Source organism: Hevea brasiliensis, chromosome 3 (assembly GCF_030052815.1).
Source record: "Hevea brasiliensis isolate MT/VB/25A 57/8 chromosome 3, ASM3005281v1, whole genome shotgun sequence".
Taxonomy (NCBI): domain Eukaryota; kingdom Viridiplantae; phylum Streptophyta; class Magnoliopsida; order Malpighiales; family Euphorbiaceae; genus Hevea; species Hevea brasiliensis.
In genome coordinates, this window is record NC_079495.1 from 33,153,790 (window position 1) to 33,176,848 (window position 23,059).

Sequence of the window (23,059 nt, forward strand, 5' to 3'; positions counted from 1 at the left end):
ATTTGTGGCTTTGAAGAATTACAAAAGTTAAAAATAAAAAATAAAAAAAATAAAACAGTACAAAAGGCCCATGGGCTAAGAAGAGAACTCATTGGAATGATCTGATGGTCACCCTTTCTCCGCTCCTTTTTTTTTCTTTTATTTTTTTTTTAATTTTAATTTTTATTTTTTTTAGACCCTCTCCTTTCTCTTACCCCTTATTAAAGGACGTAAAATAAATAGTAATAAATAAGGAGCTCAAATTTTGAAGGCTGGGTCTGTAGTACTGGTATAGTTTGATTAGAGAAAAGAGTCACAGAAAGAATCAATTTTTGCACCAAGTAGATAATCTTCCCTGTATACTCATGACAAAAATGTAAAAAATTTACTTTTTATCTTCAACAAGGCTCTCTGTTTAGGGTTTTATCTTTCTCTCTGCCTTTTTCTGTTCATTTAAGCTTCGGGGTTCTTGCCCAATTAGTTTTAACAAGCACTCTTTCTTGGATTTTGCTTTACTGGGTTGGGTTGGCTTTGGTTGTTTTGTGGTATTTTAGCTCAAAGCCAGGGCTTTCATATGGTTTGTCATTATTGGGTAGTTTTGGTGGAGTAGGTGCTGCAATTTTCTTCAGTTTTATGTAGTCTCTTTTGTTTTCACCTTGTCTTACTTCTAGGTCTCTGGGTTACAGACAACCTTGGTGGACTTATTTTTCGTACTACTTGAGTTTTAAGGTTTGTTTTATGAGTTTAGTTTGTGTTCTGAATTGGGTGGTGGATTCGGCTCCTCAAATTGTTACAAGTTCTCTGCAGTTTTGCGGAACTGGATGTGCTGCGTTGATTCTTTTGCTTGTATTTTGTGGAGTGGCTGTATCTGGGTTGTGGTATTTTGTTGATTTTCATAAGGGTCTGCTTGGTTTAATAAATTTGGTAGCGGTGATTGTGGCTGAGGAGGCGGCGGCGGCGGCGGCGATGATGGTGATTCATGGGTACTAGAACGGTGAATGTTAGTGGACAAAATGATAATAGCACTTTGACCGAGATGCCGAGTTTCGTTCCTTCAATACCCACTTCCAATCCAATGTAAATTTTATCTTCTTTATTTTCTTAAAATTTCACAATCTGGGGCTTTTTTCTATTTTTGTTAGGGATTTTCAGGGCTGGGTAACATGTGCTTTATTTTTATGATTCTTATTTAGATGGTTTGCTTTTGGGTATTTTGTTTCTTGGTTGGTGTTGTGGTTATAGTAAAAGTAGTTGCCATAGTTGCCATGTAATGGCTGCACCTTTGAGTTATTAACTTTCTATTCATCAAGTGAAAAATTCATGTGCATTTAAAAAAAACAAGTGTAATTTGTTGTTTAGTTTTTAAAAATTAGAATGTGCGGAGAAACTTGAATCTTCCATATACAAAATTGCATTTTGTAGGATTTTGCATCATTGTTTGAACCTGTGGTTAAAGTGTATCAAGTTAGCTTAATGATGCTTCTTGGGTGGAAATTTTTTTATTGGCATAAGAATGTCTTGAATTTGGATGACCATTTAGATAATTATGGAACAGATATAGTGTCATGAAGGGAGCAGCTCTATATTTTGATGATTGTTAAGTTTCTGCTTGTGCCAAGCAAGAGCATTATGTTTTCTGAAGCTGCTGTGTCAAAATTTGGAAAAGAAAGAAAGCAATTGCACTATGTGGATAAATTAAATTTAATTGCGCAACTGGTAGCCCGGTAGTCAAGTCTTTGTCTTGTAGTGCAGGCAGTTAAGGTTTGAGGTTCCCCTCAAGTATCCTTTACTTTGAACTGAAAGAAGGGGGCCTTTGTGTATGATCATCAGTTAAGATCTGCTGTTATTTTAGATAACTGCAATTATGTCATTCAAAGTGACAGAAATGGGTTTGGGGTGTATTATTTCTCTTGTCTCTCTCTCTCTCTCTCTCCCCCCCCCCCCTCTCTCTCTCTATGTGGGTTCCCTCGGGAGGGGGCGGGGGTGTTGATTTATTGGTAAAGCATCTTTTGGTGACTCCTTATTTTACCATTTTTTTATTTACTAACTTTTTTTTTATATATACTTTTGCAATGGGTTAGTTCCATCTTTAGTTGATTAGGATATGGAGTTGCTTCCTTCAGAGTTTACAATTAACTTTTGAGAGTTTGAAAGGTTTGGTTCACATTATCTGTTATTTATTGATTGAATGTAGGCTATACAAACAGACTGACAGTTCAATAGGTTGGTTTGGGTTCAAGTTTAAGTGTTAATCTTTTCTTTGCTTTTTGATTTATTAATCTTAGTAGTTTGTACATAATAGTTCTGATGGATGGTTTTCAGGGGCACAGAAGGAAATAGTATCCGCTCTCGAATTTCAGATTTTGGAACACTTGAACAGTCTCTTGGATTTCGCATAGAAGATGCTGTTGATCTTAGCAGAAGTATGTAGTTTCAGTTTTTTTTTTTTTTTCAACATCTAATTTTGTTTGTGCACTTTTAATTCTTCCAACATTGGAAACTAATTGTGTCAAGCATTCATTTGTAGGAAATTAGTGTTTATCGTGTGCATTTCTTGAGTTTTCTATGGTTACCTGACTCCTGTGGTCAATCTTCTGTTTTAGCTGCTGTTAGCTTGTTGCTTTGCTATTTGTCATATCCTACATGTTGTAGGGGCTAAAAGATTTTAACTACCATGATTTGATTGATTTGGCACTTATCCTACAGTCACAAAATTAAATCTTTTGTTAATTTGGTATTTATTTTACCTTGTGAATAAATCATCATCATAATATTCTTGCTCAGGATCATGGTTTTAAATCGTGGTCGCTACCGCGTTTGCGGTCACAGTCACAAGTGACAAAAATGGGCCTATAACAGACGTAACGTAATGATAACAGCCTGTCTTTATGCAAATTCTTTTGAAAAATTTGCAGAGTTCGTGAAATGAATAAATATACAAAAATATGACTATAACTAAGATATATAACTAAATAACAAGTACAAATATATCAAATAAAGACATTAGATCCACCATTCTTATCATTAGTAGTAATCAATTTAAAATCAAAATAACTAAGAAGATAGTAAATAACTAACCTTATTACCACCAAAATGAGTGTTTAGGAGATTCTTAATTATCTTGACTTTGATCCTAGGACATTATTAGCTTAGGTTGTAAACTTACCTTGTAATTAGGTTATTTAACTTGCTATGTAATTAGGTTATAAACTTACATACTATTTAATTTAGAAAATCAATTTCAACTTTTAATAGTTAATTTCATGATTATTTATTTTCTTAATTTTTTCTTGCCAAAGCTTAAATTTATATTTAGCAAATATTATTAAAGCTTAAAACTTTCTTTGATATTTATTTTCTAATTATTTATGTATTTATCTAAAAATAATTCAAAAATAGCTAAAATTAGGGGGGGGAAAATAATACACGCTTCAGTCTCCTTCATTTTAAAATTATCTTGTCTATTTGATAATCCATGCTCTTGAGCTAAAAAATTTGTAGAGAAATGAATGATTTCACTTGGGTTGGTTGTGGAGAAAATTGAGAGGAAATGGCTTAGTTGCTTAGAGAGAATGAAAAGGTGCTAAAATGAACGAGCCAAGATAGCTTTTTGCTCGAAAAAAGGCTCCCTCTATTGCATTTCACATGAAAGAGGTAAAAAATAAAAACTAAGAAGTCTTAGCTAGAAAAGTAATGGCCATTACGATCGTTACATAATGGTCGGTAACGGCTGTCTATCGTAACAGCCTTTACAGCTAGAAATTTAAAAATCTATTAAATAACAATGGTAACGGTAACGGTAAACAAAAAAATGTTTAAATTACGTATGTTATTTAAAACCATGCTCAAGATTGCAGGGAGTCATTGCAGCCTAATGATTCCAACTACGGGTAACTAAGCCAAAGTCGAGTCAATACAATGTATTTCTCAATATTGACCCAGCTTAAAAGCTGACGCTTGACTTGACTCAAAAACTCAAGGCTTGAGACTCAACTCAACTCAACTGAGCTTTAGCTTTTTGTTATGCAAAATCCCGCAAGTGCGTGGATCATTAACAAGTTACAAAGTAGTGAATAGAGTATCGTTCCCATGAGGAATCTTGTCCGATTACCAAACTACGTGGCAATTGTCATTATCTAGACTATTGAATTCAAAGTAAAATTGTGAGCTAAACTAATTATAGTTAGAAAGTAAATAAAAGCAGATTAATGAAATTGAACATATCAATAGGTAAAAGCATTTCAGAGTTAGGGGTTTTTACTTCAATCAATCACGCACCTAATCTAACCTATTCAATAAATGGGAATTTATTATTTTGAAGGAAATTAATCCTAAGTTATCTCAAGTTCTCTCTCAAAGCATTCAAGTTGTATCTTAATAAACTTAAACTCTACTTTCGTGGCGATTAAATTAATTAAGACCCTTTAAGTTCTTTGATTAATTATCATTTTAACATGAAATCTTAGCCTATCTTTAGGTCAAAACTCTAAGTTCAAAATCGTATTTATCCAATATTAATTTTTACTGATCAGTACTTCAATTAATATCTAGAATCAATACTAAGTAAATACCAACATATAGTATGCATTGAGAGTACAAGAAATTGAATATAGAATTAATACTAAGTGAATACCAACACATAGTATGCATTGAGAGTACAAGAAATTGAATCAAAGAACAAAATACTCAATTTATTAAATAAAATAAAATCAAATCCATAACTTAATTGAAAGTGCTACATCCCTAACTCTAGAATAAAGAAAATTACATAGGATTGCATCAAATCACCTGATATAACACAGAAATCAAAGAGTTGAGCTGGATCAACATGAATTCTAAAATATAAAGGAATTAACTAATAATTATGTAATTTTTAACTAAACATGGATGAAATGTGTAGAAAGAGATGATTCTCATTGATTTCAATTAATCTGTACATGGGTATATATATACAATTGATTCCTATAATTGTGTTCTACTAATTAGGAAGAAATCCTAAATAAGAAATCCTAAATAGGAATACAGAATATAAAATATACAGAGAAATAATATAGTGATTGACTTTCCATAACATAGTGATTGACTTTCCATAAGACTCCTCCTCAAGTTGGAGCATAGATGTTAATCATGCCCAACTTGTTACAAATGTAGTCAATCCTAGCTCCATTCAGAGCTTTTGTGAAAATATCTCCTAACTGCTCTCCAGTTTTGATGTGTCCTGTTGAGATGATCTGTTGTTGAATCTTTTCATGAATAAAGTGACAATCAATCTCAATATGTTTGGTCCACTCATGAAACACCGGATTAGAAGCAATATGAAGAGCAGCTTGATTATCACACCACAATTTCGCAGGCAGGGAGGTCTTAAAACCTGTCTCATCTAGTAATTGAAGTATCCACATTACCTCACATACTGATTGTGCCATGGCTCTGTATTCGGATTCAGCACTAGATCGAGAAACTATACTCTGCTTCTTGCTTCTCCAAGACACCAAATTTCCTCCAATAAAAACGCAATATCCAGATGGTTGACCTCCTGTCAACCTTAGATCCAAATTCGATCGGCATCGAAAAACATTCAACATTCAAATGCCCATGATTACCATATAGCAAACCTCTTCTGGGCGCCCTTGGATAACACAAGATTTGTTCCAAGGCTTCCCAATGAGCAACAGTTGGGGAAGACATAAACTGACTTACCACACTAACGGCATAAGCAATGTCAGGACGAGTGACTGTAAGGTAGTTCAATTTTCCTACCAATCTCCTGTATCTCTCTGGATCTTCAAACAACTCACTATCCCCTGCTAACAATTGTAAAGTTGGAGTCATTGGTGCACTACAAGACTTAGCACCTAATTTTCCTGTCTCTGTCAATAGATCGATGACATATTTTCTTTGAGGCAAGAAAACCCTTCTTACTTCTCATAACTTCGATACCCAAGAAATACTTTAACAATCCCAAGCCTTTGGTCTGAAACTGAGTTTGGAGGAAGGTTTTAAGAGATGAAATACCTGCAGAGTCACTCCCAGTGATGACAATGTCATCCACATAGACTACCAATTGCCTATAAAATACTGAGTGATCACACTTACTCTTTTGCTTACCAAATTCCTGTACTGCTTCACTGAATCTCCCAAACCATGCCCTAGGACTTTGTTTCAAGCCATAAAGAGACTTCCGAAGCCTACAAACTTTACCAAACTCCTCCTGAGCAACAAATCCAGGTGGTTGCTCCATATATACCTCCTCCTAAAGATCACCATGAAGGAAAGCATTCTTCATATCCAATTGATGCAGGGGCCAATCATATGTAGCTGCTAAAGAGATAAACAAGCGAATAGAAGTAAGTTTAGCTACAGGAGAAAAAGTATCAGAGTAATCAATCCCATATGTCTGAGCATATCTTTTTGCTACAAGGCGTGCTTTTATCCTAGCCACAGAACCATCAGGATTTACCTTTACTGTATATACCCATTTGCAACCAATAGCTTTCTTACTAGTGGGCAAAGGCAATAGTTTCCATGTACCATTAGTATCTAAAGCCTCCATTTCCTCTTTCATAGCATCACACCAGTCAGGATGAGACAGTGCCTCATCAACAGTATTAGAGATAGTCTAAAGAAGTAACAAAACACTGAGAACAAGAAGACAATTGATTATAAGAAACAAAAGAAGAGATAGGGTAAGTACATGAACGTTTACTTTTACGAAGAGCAATGGGTAAGTCTAGATTAGAATCATGATCAGTATGAGGTATCTTCCAACGTAGTAGCTGGTGGAGGATCTGAGTCAGGAATCTCCAATCTCCTGGAATAAATTTGAACAACGGGAGGTCGAGTAGGTCTAAAGACAGAAGGAACAGGCTGTGGGAGAGGACTAGACATTGGTTGGACAGTATATATTAAGAAATCATCCTCCTCCCCCCGACTCTCATACACAGATGATGGAGGAAAAAATGGAGTGGACTCAAAAAATGTGACATCTGCAGAAACAAGATAACGATTAAGAGTAGGAGAGAAACAGCGGTACCCTTTTTGGGGCCGGGAGTACCCAAGGAAGATACATTTGAGAGATTTTGGATCCAATTTAGTAATCTGTGGACGAACATCACGCACAAAACAGGTACAACAAAAAATACGGGGTTCAACAGGGAACAAAGATTTTGTAGGAAACAAAGTAGTATAAGGAATATCCCCATTAAGGACAGAAGACGGCATACGATTGATAAAAAAACATGCTGTAGAAACTGCATCCGCCCAAAAGTGTTTAGGTACTTTCATCTGAAAAAGAAGAGCACGAGTTACCTCAAGAAGATGACGATTTTTTCTTTCGGCCACGTCATTTTGGGATGGGGTATCCACACATGAATACTGATGAAGAATGCCATTTTGTGTCATATAAGGTTGAAATTGTGCTAAAAAGTATTCTTTGGCATTGTCACTTCTTAATATGCGCACAGAAATATTAAATTGAGTTTTGATTTCATTACAAAAGGCACAAAAGATAGAAAACAACTCAGAACGATTCTTCATTAAATATAACCAGGTAACACGAGAGTAATCATCAACAAAAGTAACAAAATAACGAAATTCAGTTTTAGATGTAACAGAACAAGGACCCCAAACATCAGAATGAACTAATTCAAAAGGAGATGAAGCCCGTTTATTAACTCTAGACACAGAAGGCAAACGATGATGTTTTGCAAACTGACACGACTCACATTCTAGTACTGATAAAGACTGAAATTGAGGACACAGCTTCTTCATGGTAGACAAAGAAGGATGACCCAATTTACAATGAGCTTCAAGAGGTGTTAAGGTACTGAAGCAAACAAGCGACCGCGGTACATGATTTTCCAGAATGTAGAGACTACCTGACTCGCGTCCTCTACCAACAATCTGCTTCGTCGTAAGATCCTGAAACAAATACTGATCAGGAAAAAAGGAAACAGAATAATTTAAGGTACGAGTAAGTTTACTAATAGAAAGTAGATTAAAAGAGAATTTTGGTAGACACAAAACAGAAGACAAAGAAATTGACGAAGTCGGGTTTGCAGTTCCAGAACCCATGACACAAGAAGTAGAACCATCAGCTAAAGTAACAGTAAAGGAAGTGAGATTAGACTGAAAAGCAGATAGAAGATTAGAATTACCTGTCATGTGATCTATTGCACCAGAATCAATAACCCATTTGGATGAAGAAGACACAAGTCATGTAGTGGATTTACCTGACTCAGCGATCGCAGTGACAGGGGAACTGGTAGGCTTTAGAGATGCCTGATACTGGGAAAATTGTGCAAAATCCTCTGCAGATACCAAAATAGTTTTCTTAGAGGAAGATACTGTAGAATTCTCTATTGCCATATTTGGTATCTGTGATCGCTGATTTTTTCTCTGAAGTTGCGGACAATTATATTTTGTATGGCCAGGCTCATGGCAATAATAACAAATGACTCCTCTTGAGTCCTGATTAGAACTAGCCTCTCCATTACGCTGATTACTTCTGTTGCCTGTAATTCCTCTTCTACTTCCTCTTCTATTACCCTGTTGTCCATTTGGATTACGGCTAATAAGAGCACTACTGGCAGACTGTGAAGATTGAGTACTCTCTGTACGAAGGACCCGTGTGAACGTTTCATGCAAAGAGGAAATCTCAGAACTGGAGAGGATCTGAGATTTAGTAGTCTTATACTCTGAAGGAAGGCCTGCAAGAAAACTCATAACAGCCAGTTGCTCTCGTTGGACCTGCTGAACTTTCACATCAGGACTAAAAGGCAACAATACATTAAGTTCTTCATATACCCGTTTAAAATCCATAAAATAAGCCGTGAGAGACTTATCCTCTTTCTTAGCATGGTAGAATGCCTTACAAACATCATAAATACGGGAGATATTCCCTTTACCAGAATACAGAAAATCTAAGTAATCCATCAATTCCTTAACAAATTCACAGTGATTAATTAAACTAATTACCTCACTATGAATCGAGTTCCGAAGCTGCAAAAACAACCGAGCATCCTCCCTTAGTCAAGTTTGTCGTGTATCATCAGTGGGTGGATTTTTAGTAAGGTGATCATCCTTATCAATGCTAAGCAAATAGACCCTAACAGTCTTACTCCACTCCAGGTAATTCGAACCATTAAGTTTGTGTTCCGTGATCTTAGTCATCACCGGAATCACATCAGAAATAACATTCTTATTGTCTGCCATTTGTTGAGACAAAGAAAACTAACCAAAACGCTAATCCAAAGTGCTTATAGCAGCAAAATAACCCAAAATCACAAATCAAGCAAATACCAAAATAGGATCTGAGAGCCAAACCTCAGAAGTCCTTTAATGGTTATACTAGATCAGGCAACAGCACACAGTGGTGGAATGAGGGGGTTGAGACGATGCCGGCGATGTTGATCGGGGTTGAAACGGCCGGTCGGCGGCCAAGGTCTCTCCTGAGCTGGGTAGTGAGAACAAATAGTCACCCTAGATTGATGACCTGCTTTGATACCATGTAGAAAGAGATGATTCTCATTGATTTCAATTAATCTGTACATGGGTATATATATAAAATTGATTCCTATAATTGTGTTCTACTAATTAGGAAGAAATTTTAAATAAGAAATCCTAAATAGGAATACAGAATACAAAATATATAGAGAAATAATATAGTGATTGACTTTCCATAACATAGTGATTGACTTTCCATAACAAAATGCAACAATTACTACCCCTAAATGCCTATATGATACAAGTGCATCACTTTTCATCCTCAATCTCAATTTGGCTAGATATTCAAGATACTTGGGCTTAGCTTGGCTCTACTCGACTATCATTTTAAATTTAAATAAAAATTTTTATTAATCTCAAATTAAAACTTGAGTAAGCTTGAATTGGTGTTTTTATCATATATATTTAGGGTGAAATAGTTTAAACAATAAATAACATAATATATATTTCACGTTATATATAAAAAAAAAAAGCTCAATTAAGCTTGTGAGCTACCCATGTTGATTATTATAATATTTGAACATAGCTTGACTTGTTACTTGAACCATTTGAACTTGAGTTTGACTCCATAAAAGTTGAGTTGAGTTTTGAGTATTTTGTGAGCAGAATTCAAGTAGCTTGACCCATTTACACCCCTAATTCCAGCCTGCAGTGAATCAGTTAAGCTATGGGTCTGTTGCTTAGACCATTTTATCAAATTCTGTTGATTCCTTAGGGTCAAGCAAGTGTTTTTGGATAGTATATTTTACTGGGAACTAAATTCTAATGCATTCTTTTGAATTCATGGACTTTTTGACTTTCAGATCCTGTGTTCAATCAGTTAAAATCAAGCAGCCAGGCAATAGGCACTGATGTCCAATTTGGCACTTTGAATAAGGTAAATCTTTATATTTCCTTCACAGTTCTGTATTTTTATAATAATTTAAAAATGCTCAAATTCTCTCTCTCTCAAAACTCCACTTGGAGTTCCAGTCACTTTCATCCTCAGATATAAATCTGTCTGCTGCTGTTGTGCGTGCCCAATCATTGCCACTGCAGAAAGAATCACAATCAAATCCAGTTACTATGCTTGGTAGCCACCGTGAAAATTGGGGAGAGACCAATGTTGCCGATGGCAGTCCTAGAACTGATACCTCAACAGATGACACAGATGACAAAAATCAAAGGGTGAAGTCTCTTTGTTCATCATTTAGCATATGTTTCTTTGAGGAAAATATTCATTGATTTATGCATTCTATCCTTCTCTCTCTCTCTCTCTCTCTCTTGATGATGAAAAGTAACTTCTACTATCACCAGAGCAACATAACTCTGCCTTTTCACTTGGAAGAAAAGGCAGGCTGTTGGCAATCAGTGATAGCTTATAAATTGCCGTTTCCTTGTGCAGAGTGAAAGAGGACAGTCAACTGCAGTCATGGCATCTGATTCTAGTGACAAATCAAAGGAAAAGTCAGGGGATCAAAAGGTCAAATGATTTACTAATTTTTTGTTCATACAACAACTACTCAACATGATAATATATTTATTCTCTTTATTATTTTTCTCTTTTAATTATTTATTTTGCAGACATTGCGCAGACTTGCTCAAAATCGTGAAGCTGCCAGAAAAAGCAGGCTAAGGAAAAAAGTAGGTCCTATTGAGATTGTAGTTACATTTTATTCATGGTGTTTTGCTGTTAATTGCATGAATTGTGATTCTTAAAAAGAGACGTGTATGTGTCTGACTCTGATTGTATAGTCTAACAGTTTTGTTTATGAACTGCTTTTTTTTCTTTTCCCATTACAGGCATATGTACAACAATTGGAGAGCAGTCGGCTGAAGCTAACTCAACTTGAGCAAGAGCTCCAAAGAGCCCGCCAACAGGTTTGCTTGTTACTACTTTTTTGATGTTGAGATATGTTTTATTGGCTCCTATTTTTCTGTCATGTTTGATTGCTTTTATTTAACTTTATTGAATTTAGGGCATTTTTATTTCGAGCTCAGGAGATCAATCCCATTCAATGAGTGGAAATGGTACTTTAATCTATTTTTAGTCCATTTATTTTTATTTTTCTTGCAGATGTGTAATTGGTCATGGTATGATGGATCTGGTGAATTTATGTTTTCACATGTTATGCGTGATCAAGTGAATGCCATCCACATTTGTAGAAATCCTTTAATGTTTTAAATATCGGCCAATATGTATCATATCAGGTCAGCCAATATATATTGGATTTTTTTAAGGGTCTATCAATTTGATATTTTCTGGTACACTACCTGTAATTCATGAATCTTTGTGAATCCACAGAGTATGAGATGCTGTTACAGCCTGTTATGCTTATGGTGCAACAGCTGTAGCAGCAGGCAAATAGAGAAAAAGGGTGGGCAGGATTGGATGGGTGTACATGGATTGAGTGGAAGCGTTGCCAATTGGATTTCCAGAATTTTTTTTTTTATAATTTTAAACCTTAGAGGAAGTTTATTTCTTTTAATTTTTATTTAGACCATTGAACCATTTCTGTCATGTTTTTTTTATATCAATTTGTTGTGTTAATTTATTGTTACAATCCATTCCTATACAAATAAAATCTTTAAAAAAAAAAAAATCTTTTTTGTAATGAACTATTTCTTTAACCATATTTTACTATAAATTGTTAAATATACTTGATAATTATGATATTTAAATTCTTCGTTGAATGTTTGATTTGAGCCATTTTGCTAATTTTGTGAAATACACTGTTGATAGAATCTTACAATTCTTGATTCAAATCGCATGATTTGATTCAATTCTCCATCCTAATGATTCAAATCTATGGGTTTAATTGCAAATGTATCAGAATCATGACCGAATCTTCCGATTCGATAGTGAATCGGGTGAATCGATATGAGTCTTTTTCTAGAGAGTTAGATCCTATATCTTCAAAATTTAAGATTTCATTTCGTCTTGACTATGGAAAGTGCACATAAAACATTCCCTTAGCTCTTTTTCTTCCACAAACCATTCTTTTCTTTTTCCCCCTCTGTGTCTCTCTTCTTTCTTTTTTCATTTTTGTTAATTTACTTTTCTAATTATACTTATCAAATTATGATGTTTTATATTAATATATTCTGATCCTTTAATTTAACCCTCTATCCTTTTTTATTATTTGATTATTTGATCAAATATAAATGGCAGTTTCATCACATGCACAATGATAATCATTGTAGGAATTCATCGTTTATAAGATAAAACTGTATAACATAATAAGAATATATTGTTTTATCATAAAGCATACTTCTAATTAGTTAAATGATAATTATATATGTTAAATCGTGTCATTGTGATTTTTTTTTTTAACTTATTTTTTAGAACATATATAATTTTTAATTAATTTTGAGAATTTTTATTGAATCTTACTATTAGATTCGATTCTCGATTCAATAACTACGGTAACATAGTTCACAGTAGCAGTCGCTGATTTGGTTTGATTCTGTTACTCAAAACACCGAATCCTAGTGATTATTGGTCTTTAACATTGTTATATGATTGAGATATTGTTTGAGCATTATTTTAATTTCTCTTCAATTGATTTGCTTGTGTTTCTTCTTGGTTACTCTTGACCACTGGATGCTAGTGTTGTTGAGTTATTACATGATATAAATATTTATTCTTGAAAACATTATTTTTTTTTTTACCTTGCATTATTCTGCAGGTGCCTTGGCATTTGATGTAGAATATGCACGGTGGCTAGAAGAACACAACAGGCAGATAAATGAGCTGAGAGCTGCACTTAATTCACATGCAGGAGACACTGAACTTCGTACCATTGTTGACAATGTCATAGCACATTTCAATGACATTTTCAGGCTGAAGGGTGTTGCAGCCAAAGCCGATGTTTTCCATATCTTGTCAGGAATGTGGAAGACACCAGCAGAGCGGTGTTTCATGTGGATAGGTGGCTTCCGCTCATCTGAGCTCCTGAAAGTGAGTTTTGTCTTAGCATTTCCTTCACGTTTTTAATTCATTTAATTGCGTAAAACAAAGGCTTTCCTCTTATGGTGGCTTAATTTATAATTGGGCACAATGCAATATAATAAGATATGTGTGACATTGACAATATTTTCTTGTTAGCTTGTTTAAATCTAGTGGTGACTTACATTTCTGTGGGAAAGAATTAGCCCCTTCTCTAATAGAATTCATATATTGTAACTTGGTTGTATTAGATGTTGTGGGACTTCTCCGAACTTTCAGTTGTCTACTGTAGCAGGGTTGTTGAAGAACCAGAAATGTATGCTGTTAAGGTTATTTAGTTTTTGGCTATGCTGTTTGATGAATGGAAGAGGTCCATTTTTAGCTTACATTGAACACTCCAATCTGGCTTAATTACCATGAGGTGTGTGTGTGTTGGCAGATCATTATTTAAGGAATATTGTTTTACTTTGCAATGGGCCATGTAGATATGGTCTGTTTATCTGTGGCTAAATGAGCAAGAGCTGCTGAGTTTGTGTACTTGCACCTTTAGTTGCTTCTGGCATGGTTTTTTTTTTCTTTGATGCTTTTGTGTGTAGGAATGGAATGAGGGAAAGCTAATAACTTATTTCTGCTTTCCCACATCCTACTTGAAGCCTGATTGTGCTCATATTTTTACACGAAAAATTATTACAAGCATTGAAGCTAAAATCTCATATAATCGCGTTATATTCTTTCCTTTAATGTTTATTGTTTTTGAATTAAAATCCTCTGGGTTTATTTAGAATTTTATAACAAGATACGATTTGTGGTGTTGAAATATTGTATTAGATGAAGAGCCTTTTGCCTCATCTGTTTTTCCCATCTAGTATTGGAATGTTTGAGTTTATCCCTTTTTGATTTTGGAAATATGATGAATGATATTTTTCCTCCCATTTAAGCATGTTAATGTTAATCTGGAAAACAATTGTTCTCAATTTTGTGACTGCTAAAGTACTTATAAATGTATCCTACTATCCTTCACCAAACCCCGCCAAAAAAAAAAGAGTTCTCCATTTTGGATTAAATGAATGCATTTCATGTTCTGTTACCTGAACTGAATTAGAATTTGTGAAATTGGTGTAGCTTCTTGTGAATCAGTTGGAGCCTCTAACTGAGCAACAGTTGATGGGCGTCTACAATTTGCAACAATCATCCCAACAGGCTGAAGATGCTTTGTCACAAGGAATGGAAGCACTGCAGCAATCTTTGGCTGAGACATTGGCCAATGGCACACCTGGTTCATCTGGTTCTTCTGGGAATGTGGCAAACTACATGGGGCAGATGGCCATGGCCATGGGGAAGCTTGGAACTTTAGAGGGGTTCCTTCGCCAGGTAATTTTCTGAGTTGTGTCTTCCTATTCCCAAGGATCACTGGTGAGCGTAGGGTGGATCCTTGAAATACCAAGTAGCTTTTCTGGTGCAATTAGGACAAGCAGAATGATTTTTTTAGTGTTCTTTTTTTTTTTTGAATTTGAGCACATGTTGGATTTCATTTTATCAAGTCTAGGTTTCTCCTTTTGTTTTAATTGTCATCTATAAGCAAGCGAGTTAGATTTCTCCTTTATGTGTTTCCATAGTTATATAGCTGGACAGTTTTATGTCGTATGGAATCTCCAGGCTAAAAAGAAACATTGACACACATAATAAACGCTTGTAGGCGCATACTATCTTGCTACACATTTGTGGGTTGAGTACTGATTATTGGGATAAGCAGGGAGTAGAAGTGTACTGATTCATTGCAGTATTTTCCAATTGATTAGCATCTGTATGTTGTGATACCTAATCTGAATCAGATTTTAGTTTGTTTTGCTCAAATTGGATTGATATCTTATAGTTTTTAAAATTACGTGACTTGGACAATAATGTAACTTATATCAAAAGGATCCATATCATGAGAATTGAGTGAATTTTACGTTGGCTGTTAACCTACCGCAACCTTCCTTTTCCCAGGCTTGAGACACGTTATACTTTGTTAAGCTCACATATAGCTGTCCCCAACTAGTTTGGGATTAAGACTTGGTTGTTATTGTAGAGAATACTGTAACTTCTTTTGTTCAACTTCTACAAGTCCCATTAGGAGTGTGGAAACCAATGATTGGTTTAGAAAAATTAAGAGAAACGGGAAAAGAAATCCAAAAAATAAAAATTAGAAATCAAATCTCTCCCATTCCTTTCTCCTTAGAGGGGTGAAAGAAACTTGAAAAAGATTATTAATTGACCATTTTCTTCCTGGCTCAGTTGGCAAGCAGCCTTTAATTCTTCCTTCAAGCATGTGTCTTCTCCCCCCTTCCTCTCTCTCTCTCCTGTTTTGATGGGCACAAGATCACATTATATCATATGCAGAAATTCCACACCCGCAACACCACCCACTCCCCCTCCCCCCTATTCTTTATGTTTTTTTTTTCCCTAGGTTGTTCCCCATGGCCCTTATTTTTTGTTCCATGGTTCATAGATGATGCCTTGATTTTGATATTCAATTTAGTGTATATTTAGGTATGGATTAGTGGTGAATTAGGAAATAGGCAATTAGGCATCCTGTGGGCCAGCCAGCTGTTTACTCTTCAAGGATTTGGTAAGTTTTGGTGTTTGGGATAACCCAAAACTTAGGGTGAGTTTGCAATCTGCTCAAAGCTTAGGAGGCATTTTTCCAATTCAACTCTTTTGGCCGTTTTCTTGTTCCCCCTTCTATAATAGAACAAAGTGAAGCTACTTCAGTTTTGGGAACTTGAAAAAGGCTTATGTTATTTTAGAAGTTGCAATATTATGCATCTAAATTTATACTGCCTTGTGCAATATATTGTTATTATCATTCATCTTCTATGGGTCTCATTATTTTATTGTTGGATTGGCAGTTTCCATTGATTATTATTGTTTTTGCTTTGGCAATTATCAGGCTGATAATCTGAGACAGCAAACACTTGAACAAATGCACCGTGTATTGACAACCCGGCAGTCGGCCCGTGCCCTTCTGGCAATAAATGATTATTTCTCTAGGCTTCGAGCCCTTAGTTCTCTCTGGTTGGCTCGGCCACGTGAATGATGGAATGAGAGCAATAGATTGCCCCTCCGGAATGTTATTTTGGAGATCAACTCCATGACGCCACCTGATAAGTTTTCTTGACAAGTGACTATGATCCATGTGCATGGGACTTGTAAGTCGTCTGCTTAACAATTGTATTGCATTAAGGTCATGGTTGGTGTAGTTATAGGTTCCACATTGCAGCTGTAACATCAGGTATGCCTTGTAGATTTATGGTTATTTCGTGTTGTAAAACATTTAGTGCCAATAATTCGATCAAGTTTTTTGTTTGTTAGAAGTGATAAAGGAAGATGGGAGTGGTACATGTAACATAGTTTACAGCTATCGATTTGTATACTAAAAATCGGAATCAAGTTGTATTTACATTTGGGTGATCTTTCTTTTGGATATATATATATATATATATATATATATATATATATATATATATATAATATGTAGGCTAAAGTCTTTCAAGAGATTGCCATATAATATTACAAGTGGCAAGGTTAAATTTTTCAAGAGCTTAATTTTATTAGTTGTTTTAAACTACAATTAAGTTATTAATTCGCTAATTATGTATATATAAGTTACACATTATTTGATATGTATACGCTTAATACTATAATAAATAATTATTATTATAATATAAGTTATAATATATTAATATATATTTATTATAATGCTTTTATATATATATATATTCCTTTTGCACTATATTTATAATTTTTTAGGTAATTAATATTATATTTTTAGGTAATTAATATTATATTAATATTAGTAAATAAAGATAATATTTGAATATAATATGTTTTTTTAGTATATTAAGGGGATATAATAGAATTTTGATATTTAAAATAGTGAAAAGAATTATATAATTAACCAGCTGAAGATAATTTCATATCTTTGATCAATATCTCTATTATATTATTATATTTTTATTAATAAGTTTGAGAGATGAAAAGTTTAGTCAAGATAATAAAAATAAAATATGAAATAACTAATAAAAAAATTTAAGACATTATTTTCATCTATTAAAAGTTTATTTATATAATAAAATTGTTAGTACTGTCCTCCCTTTCTTGCACAGGCAGCTCTAAATTAGAAAAGGAGTCTCTCTCCGACGCTGACTCAAGCGAAGGAAAAAAAAGAAAAAACAAAAAATTGGAGTAAGGAGTTAGTGGGTTTGTTAATTTATTTGCTTTTGTTTTTCGATAAAGGTTCAAATGGATCTCTTAATTTGGTTTCAATGGTCAAATGGATCTCCAATATATATTTTTTTTGTCAATTGATTTAAGTATCAAATAGAGTTAATAAGACCATTTATACCTCAAGTTTAGCTTAATTAAACTCAATTTCAGTCACATGATCCAAAACAGACATTCATTTTAATCATAAAAGATACAAAATAGCTCCTTAATTTTATTATGATTAAGGCATTCATAATGTAATTTTAGCCAAATTGAAAATTTGAAAAATTATTTATCATTCTCTTTTTGCCCTCTCTCTTTTTGCTGATCTACAACCACCCGCCTCTCCCTGATTGATAATCTATTCTTTTTCATCATCTACTTGGCCAAATCTCACCTCCATAAAATGCAAGTCACCATCTAGAGAGAAACTAGTGGCATGACAAAGCATCTCCATCATTACAAGACTTGCACATCACTCCACTGAAATAGGCATAAATTGTTGTTTGATAGATCACTAGCACCACTTATGTAGGACTCCTGGGATTATATGCAACAGATATGAGAACTACAGGAAATTCTTCTCTATTTTATCCTTCAAATATAATATATATAATGGAATTGGCATGTAGGTAAGCTTTACTAAATATTATTATTATTATTATTATTATTATTATTATTATTATTATTATTATTATTATCTGTTAGGAGTCTATTAGATCCAAGCATTATATTACACATTATTGGTTGTTCATTCCTCTCTTAACTTTACCAATAATTATGAAAAAACACTATAAAAAAAATAGAAGACTCTTTTGTATTGTTGTTGGTGTATAAATACAGTTGATAAAATATAATTTTTACTAGATTTCCAAACTTTAAAATTCCATGACTTCTTTTTTCTTTTCCATATAAGTTTATATATGTACTTTGATGATTAAAACAACAGAAATAAAACTCAGCAGCTGTTATTTCTTTTTCTTTTTTAGCAGAAATAGAACTTTCTTTTTTTCCATAAGCAAATATTCAATTATGAAGTATTAGGAACATTTATTAGAATATCACATTGGCTGCAATCACAGTACAACAGGGTTTCAATTATAATTGTAAGAATTCAACTCCCTAATAATCACACTTAAATCTCAATTGTTTCCTGCAATTTGCAGCGAATGATAAAGACTAATTTTACAGAACTATTCTCTGAACTCTCCAACTGCTTGAATAAACAAGAGCACCCATACATACTAAAAGATGGTTTAAAGGTTGCAAAGATACTATATAGTAGCTTTATTTCAGTAGTACTGAAGTTGTCTTTAGAGCTGCAAGTTCTCGAATTCGAGTCCTAGTTGAAACCAAAAAAAAAAAATATATATATATATATATATATATATATACATATATATATATACACACACACGCACACAATGTAGTAGACAGACACTAGACATTGGTCATCTAAATTCTGATTGTGGAGATTATCTGGGATCATAAATCATTGATTGGGAGGGAGAATATATATATATATATATATATATATATATATACACACACGCACACAATGTAGTAGACAGACACTAGACATTGGTCATCTAAATTCTGATTGTGGAGATTATCTGGGATCATAAATCATTGATTGGGAGGGAGAACAGGACCTTCGTCATTGGGGAAACTGTTATAACTCGGATTCATTACAAAATATGATGAAACATCTGTTGTGCTGTCCTAGTATGTTTCTCTGGACACTGCAGTTTGTTGTAGCTGCAGTGCATATTCCAAGTCTATATATATATATATATATATACACACACGCACACAATGTAGTAGACAGACACTAGACATTGGTCATCTAAATTCTGATTGTGGAGATTATCTGGGATCATAAATCATTGATTGGGAGGGAGAACAGGACCTTCGTCATTGGGGAAACTGTTATAACTCGGATTCATTACAAAATATGATGAAACATCTGTTGTGCTGTCCTAGTATGTTTCTCTGGACACTGCAGTTTGTTGTAGCTGCAGTGCATATTCCAAGTCCCAACAGACATCAAGCATTGTAGGTCTGTTAGCCCCTTCTATCTGCATACACTTCTCAGCTATCTCACCGAACTTTCTCAATGAGTTAGGATTAATATGACCAGCCAATGAAGGATCAACAATCTTTTCTATTTCTCCTTTCTTTTGCCAAAACATCCCCCATTCAGCTAAGTTTATTTCCTCTCCTGATGGAGTTCACAATAGGAGGTCGAGCACAAAGCACTTCAAGAAGTACCACGCCAAAGGAGTATACATCGGACTTACCAGTTAACTGAAGAGTTCTCACATATTCAGGATCAAGATAACCGAAGCTTCCTATCAGACCCATTCTGCAAGGGTCTGGATCAGGAAGGCCTGACTGAGAAAGACCAAAATCAGCAACTTTTGCCACATAATGTTCATCAAGCAAGATGTTTGTTGACTTGACATCTCGGTGAATGATTCCCCAATCAGAACCAGTGCGAAGGTAATGAAGACCCCTAGCTGCACCTATGCAGATCTCAAGCCTTCGCTTCCAAGTCAATTTAGGTGGTACAGATGCAATCTTTGAGTTTTCTTTCCAGATGTATAGGTGGTCTCTCAGAGTCCCCTTTTCCATTAATGCATAAACCAGTATCATCTCAGATCCTTCATAACAGTACCCAATCAATGAAACAAGGTGACGATGGCGAATTTTGGATAGGACCATAACTTACAGTCTGGAATTCTGGAAGGCCCTGGCCATGGCTCGCATCGCTTCGTTTAACAGCCACCTTCATTCCAGTTGGAAGAGTTCCTTTGTAAACTTTACCAAACCCACTCTCACCAATCAACAATTTGGTGTCGAAGTCCCTAGTAGCAGCCTGTATTTCAGAGAAAGGCATCTTTAACTTGAGGTTTAAATTAGGAACAGGATTTGCAGTTATCAAACCGTAAGGCCTTCCTCTTCCAAGAGGAACCTTATCCTTCAGAACCAAAGCTTCAAAAGGCTTAGCTCTCTTACGTCTCAAAACAAACAGGAACAAGATCATCAAAAGGGAAATCAAAACCACACACCCAACTGACAAACCAATTACAAGATCAAGATGTTTGCTTGGATGTCCGAGATGACCCAAATTCATGCTCGTATTTGTCAAAAAATCCATAATCTCCACTCCATTTAGAAAGGCATTTTTCATTTCTGAATCATTGTTAGGGACTATACTGAAGTTTATATATCCAGAATCATCAGATTCAATGACATAATCCGCAAAAAATGGAGCTGCCAAAGTAGCGCCATTAACTTCGGCAGAATCAACGACCCAGCTGAATTTTGTGTAAATGTATAGATCAAACTTTAAAGTACCAGGTGACTTGCTGTTAGTCACAGAAGTGAAGGCGAATGACATGCTTAGTTTTCTTTCTCACATTGAAACGCCAAGTTATGTTAGCAAAATTTGATGCCACACTAGTATCTATGCTCACTTCTTAGCAAGTCTTGTACACAAGGTCTGGGGCCATATCTTGAACCACCGTCGCTCCAGGAGCATGATTAAGCTTACCATAATAAAAAGCACAGTTTCTAGCAGAAGACCCTGGAAGTAGGTAAGGATCATCCCCCACCCATTCCCTCCAGAATGGATCATTTGATATATTAGTGTTCTGTCCAACATCGATCCTATAGAGTGTCTGGAAAGCATGGAACAGCAAACCATGGAAAGTACCATTTCCAGTTCCTATGGGTGGGCCTGCAACGGCATATTCATCCTTGATGAAGTCCTGAGGAAGAATAAGGACTTCCAAGGCATTAAGAAAAGCAAAAGACGTCTCTGTACCAGGTATGAAGTAAATTCTAAGCTTTTCTTCATTTATGGTGAGCAAGAACTCTTTGATCACGGGTAAATGGCTAGTGTTCTTCACACTAAAATTAGATAAGAGCAAGAATTTTGAAGTGGAAACACTGAATAAAGCCTCAGAAAGATTAGTTCCTTTGGAGCTGAAAGCATAGAAATGAAGGCGTACTAAGTATGTTCCATTATCAGTGATTATGAACTCATAAGGTGATGGCTGCCTGTAAATTCTCGCAGTCTGATACAGAGGTGAAGTGTGCAGGCAATACTGAATCGTTGCTAACAGAACCACCGTTTCCTGCAGAGAAGGAAACAGAATTTTCATCACCAACAAATGTCCGGACATCATTAAGACTAAAAGCGGACCCTGATCCACAGTTTATGCAGTAATTAGTTGCTATAGTGTGTGAGTAGACGATGAAAGAAGTAAAAGAGAAAGGAATTTGATGAGATGGAGAGGACAAAGAAACTTTGCCATGGAAATTTTATTTTTGTATGAGTGGGAAAAGAGAAATTTCACGCGTGCACAGCAGAAGCTCTAAGAGAAAGTAAATGTCAATAATGGATCATAGCCGCCCAACCAACTTGCAGAAAAATATCCAATAGAAATTTCAAGGGAAGACTTATGATCGACTTGGTATTGCAGCAAGTGTTCCTAATACGTGCTTGGAGAAATTATTGCTGGTCCGAGTCACCGAATCAATTCAGATTCATTGAATTTAAAATTTAAAAATCATATATATTATTAAAAGTGGTAAAATCTACACATTTTAAGTTGAATATCCAAGCCTTAAAAATAATTGTAGCAAGTAACAAAATGGTAAATTAGTGTGCATTTGTATAAGTTTGATCTAATTTTTAATTTTTAGAGCCTTTCATTTTAAAGAGAATTTATTTATGTAAATAAAGTACACATGAATTTAATGTATTTAGTCTATTATATTATTATATATTTAACTAGTGAAATAAATATAAGAAAAATCTAAAATGATATGATATGATTGAAACTATGTATTCGAATTTATGGATTGAATACTTGAATTGGTATGAGAGCATGTTTTATAATTAACATGAATAATTTGTTTGTAGCATATTTTATTACTATTATTAATATTAATTGTGAATTAAATTCATGTGAATAAATATTTATATTCTTCTTAAAATATTTCTCTGCTCAATTTTTATTTCGAATGAGATTTGATTTTTTTTTTCGAATTTATAAATTTATGTTCTGTTTTTTTTTTTTTTAGATTTTGAATCTATAAAAATATTGATATATAAAAATTAAAAAAAGAACTTGAAGTATCTAAAATCGTTTTAGATTTATGAACAGAACCATGGACCTGTTATGCGATGTAAAGCGCATTAGTCCTTGCCCTTGTTTCTGTTACATAATTACAAAATAGCCATTAGATGCCCGTGCCCCCGGATTTCGCAATATTTACGATTCTGCCACCTAGTTGCCTCTACTTTTGCTTGAAATTACAATATTTGCCATTGTCCTCTTAATTACAAAATTGCCATTGCTTTTTGGGCTATAAGATGCTTTTTGATTT

At 34.5% G+C, this 23,059-nt stretch overlaps 1 protein-coding gene and 1 pseudogene across 2 annotated transcripts; one reads left to right on the forward strand and one right to left on the reverse strand.

Moving 5' to 3' along the window:
- Positions 1–226: 226 nt before the first annotated feature.
- Positions 227–16,864, forward strand: LOC110661546 (transcription factor TGA2.3). 2 transcript variants are annotated; one of them, XM_021820205.2, is made up of 11 exons: positions 227–1,056; positions 2,302–2,402; positions 10,287–10,360; positions 10,456–10,650; positions 10,868–10,945; positions 11,047–11,106; positions 11,266–11,343; positions 11,442–11,493; positions 13,152–13,423; positions 14,534–14,782; positions 16,344–16,864. In XM_021820205.2, exons 1-11 carry the CDS (start codon positions 959–961, stop codon positions 16,488–16,490), a joined length of 1,404 nt encoding a protein of 467 aa, XP_021675897.2. In that variant the 5' UTR covers positions 227–958; the 3' UTR covers positions 16,491–16,864. The 2 variants fall into 2 exon arrangements, with proteins under 2 accessions (XP_021675897.2, XP_021675899.2); XM_021820207.2 differs by having other exon boundaries at positions 228–1,056; positions 10,522–10,650.
- A 2,376-nt stretch (positions 16,865–19,240) lies between these two features.
- LOC110661547 (probable receptor-like protein kinase At5g24010) lies at positions 19,241–22,141 on the reverse strand (annotated as a pseudogene).
- Between the last annotated feature and the right edge of the window lie 918 nt (positions 22,142–23,059).

Excerpts from the sequence above, each read along its gene's own strand:
- LOC110661546 (XM_021820205.2), top strand. The coding sequence starts at position 959 with ATGGGTACTAGAACGGTGAATGTTAGTGGACAAAATGATAATAGCACT. Across the intron at positions 11,344-11,441 it reads TCCAAAGAGCCCGCCAACAG|GGCATTTTTATTTCGAGCTC; the intron begins GTTTGCTTGTTA and ends TATTGAATTTAG. Across the intron at positions 13,424-14,533 it reads GCTCATCTGAGCTCCTGAAA|CTTCTTGTGAATCAGTTGGA; the intron begins GTGAGTTTTGTC and ends AAATTGGTGTAG.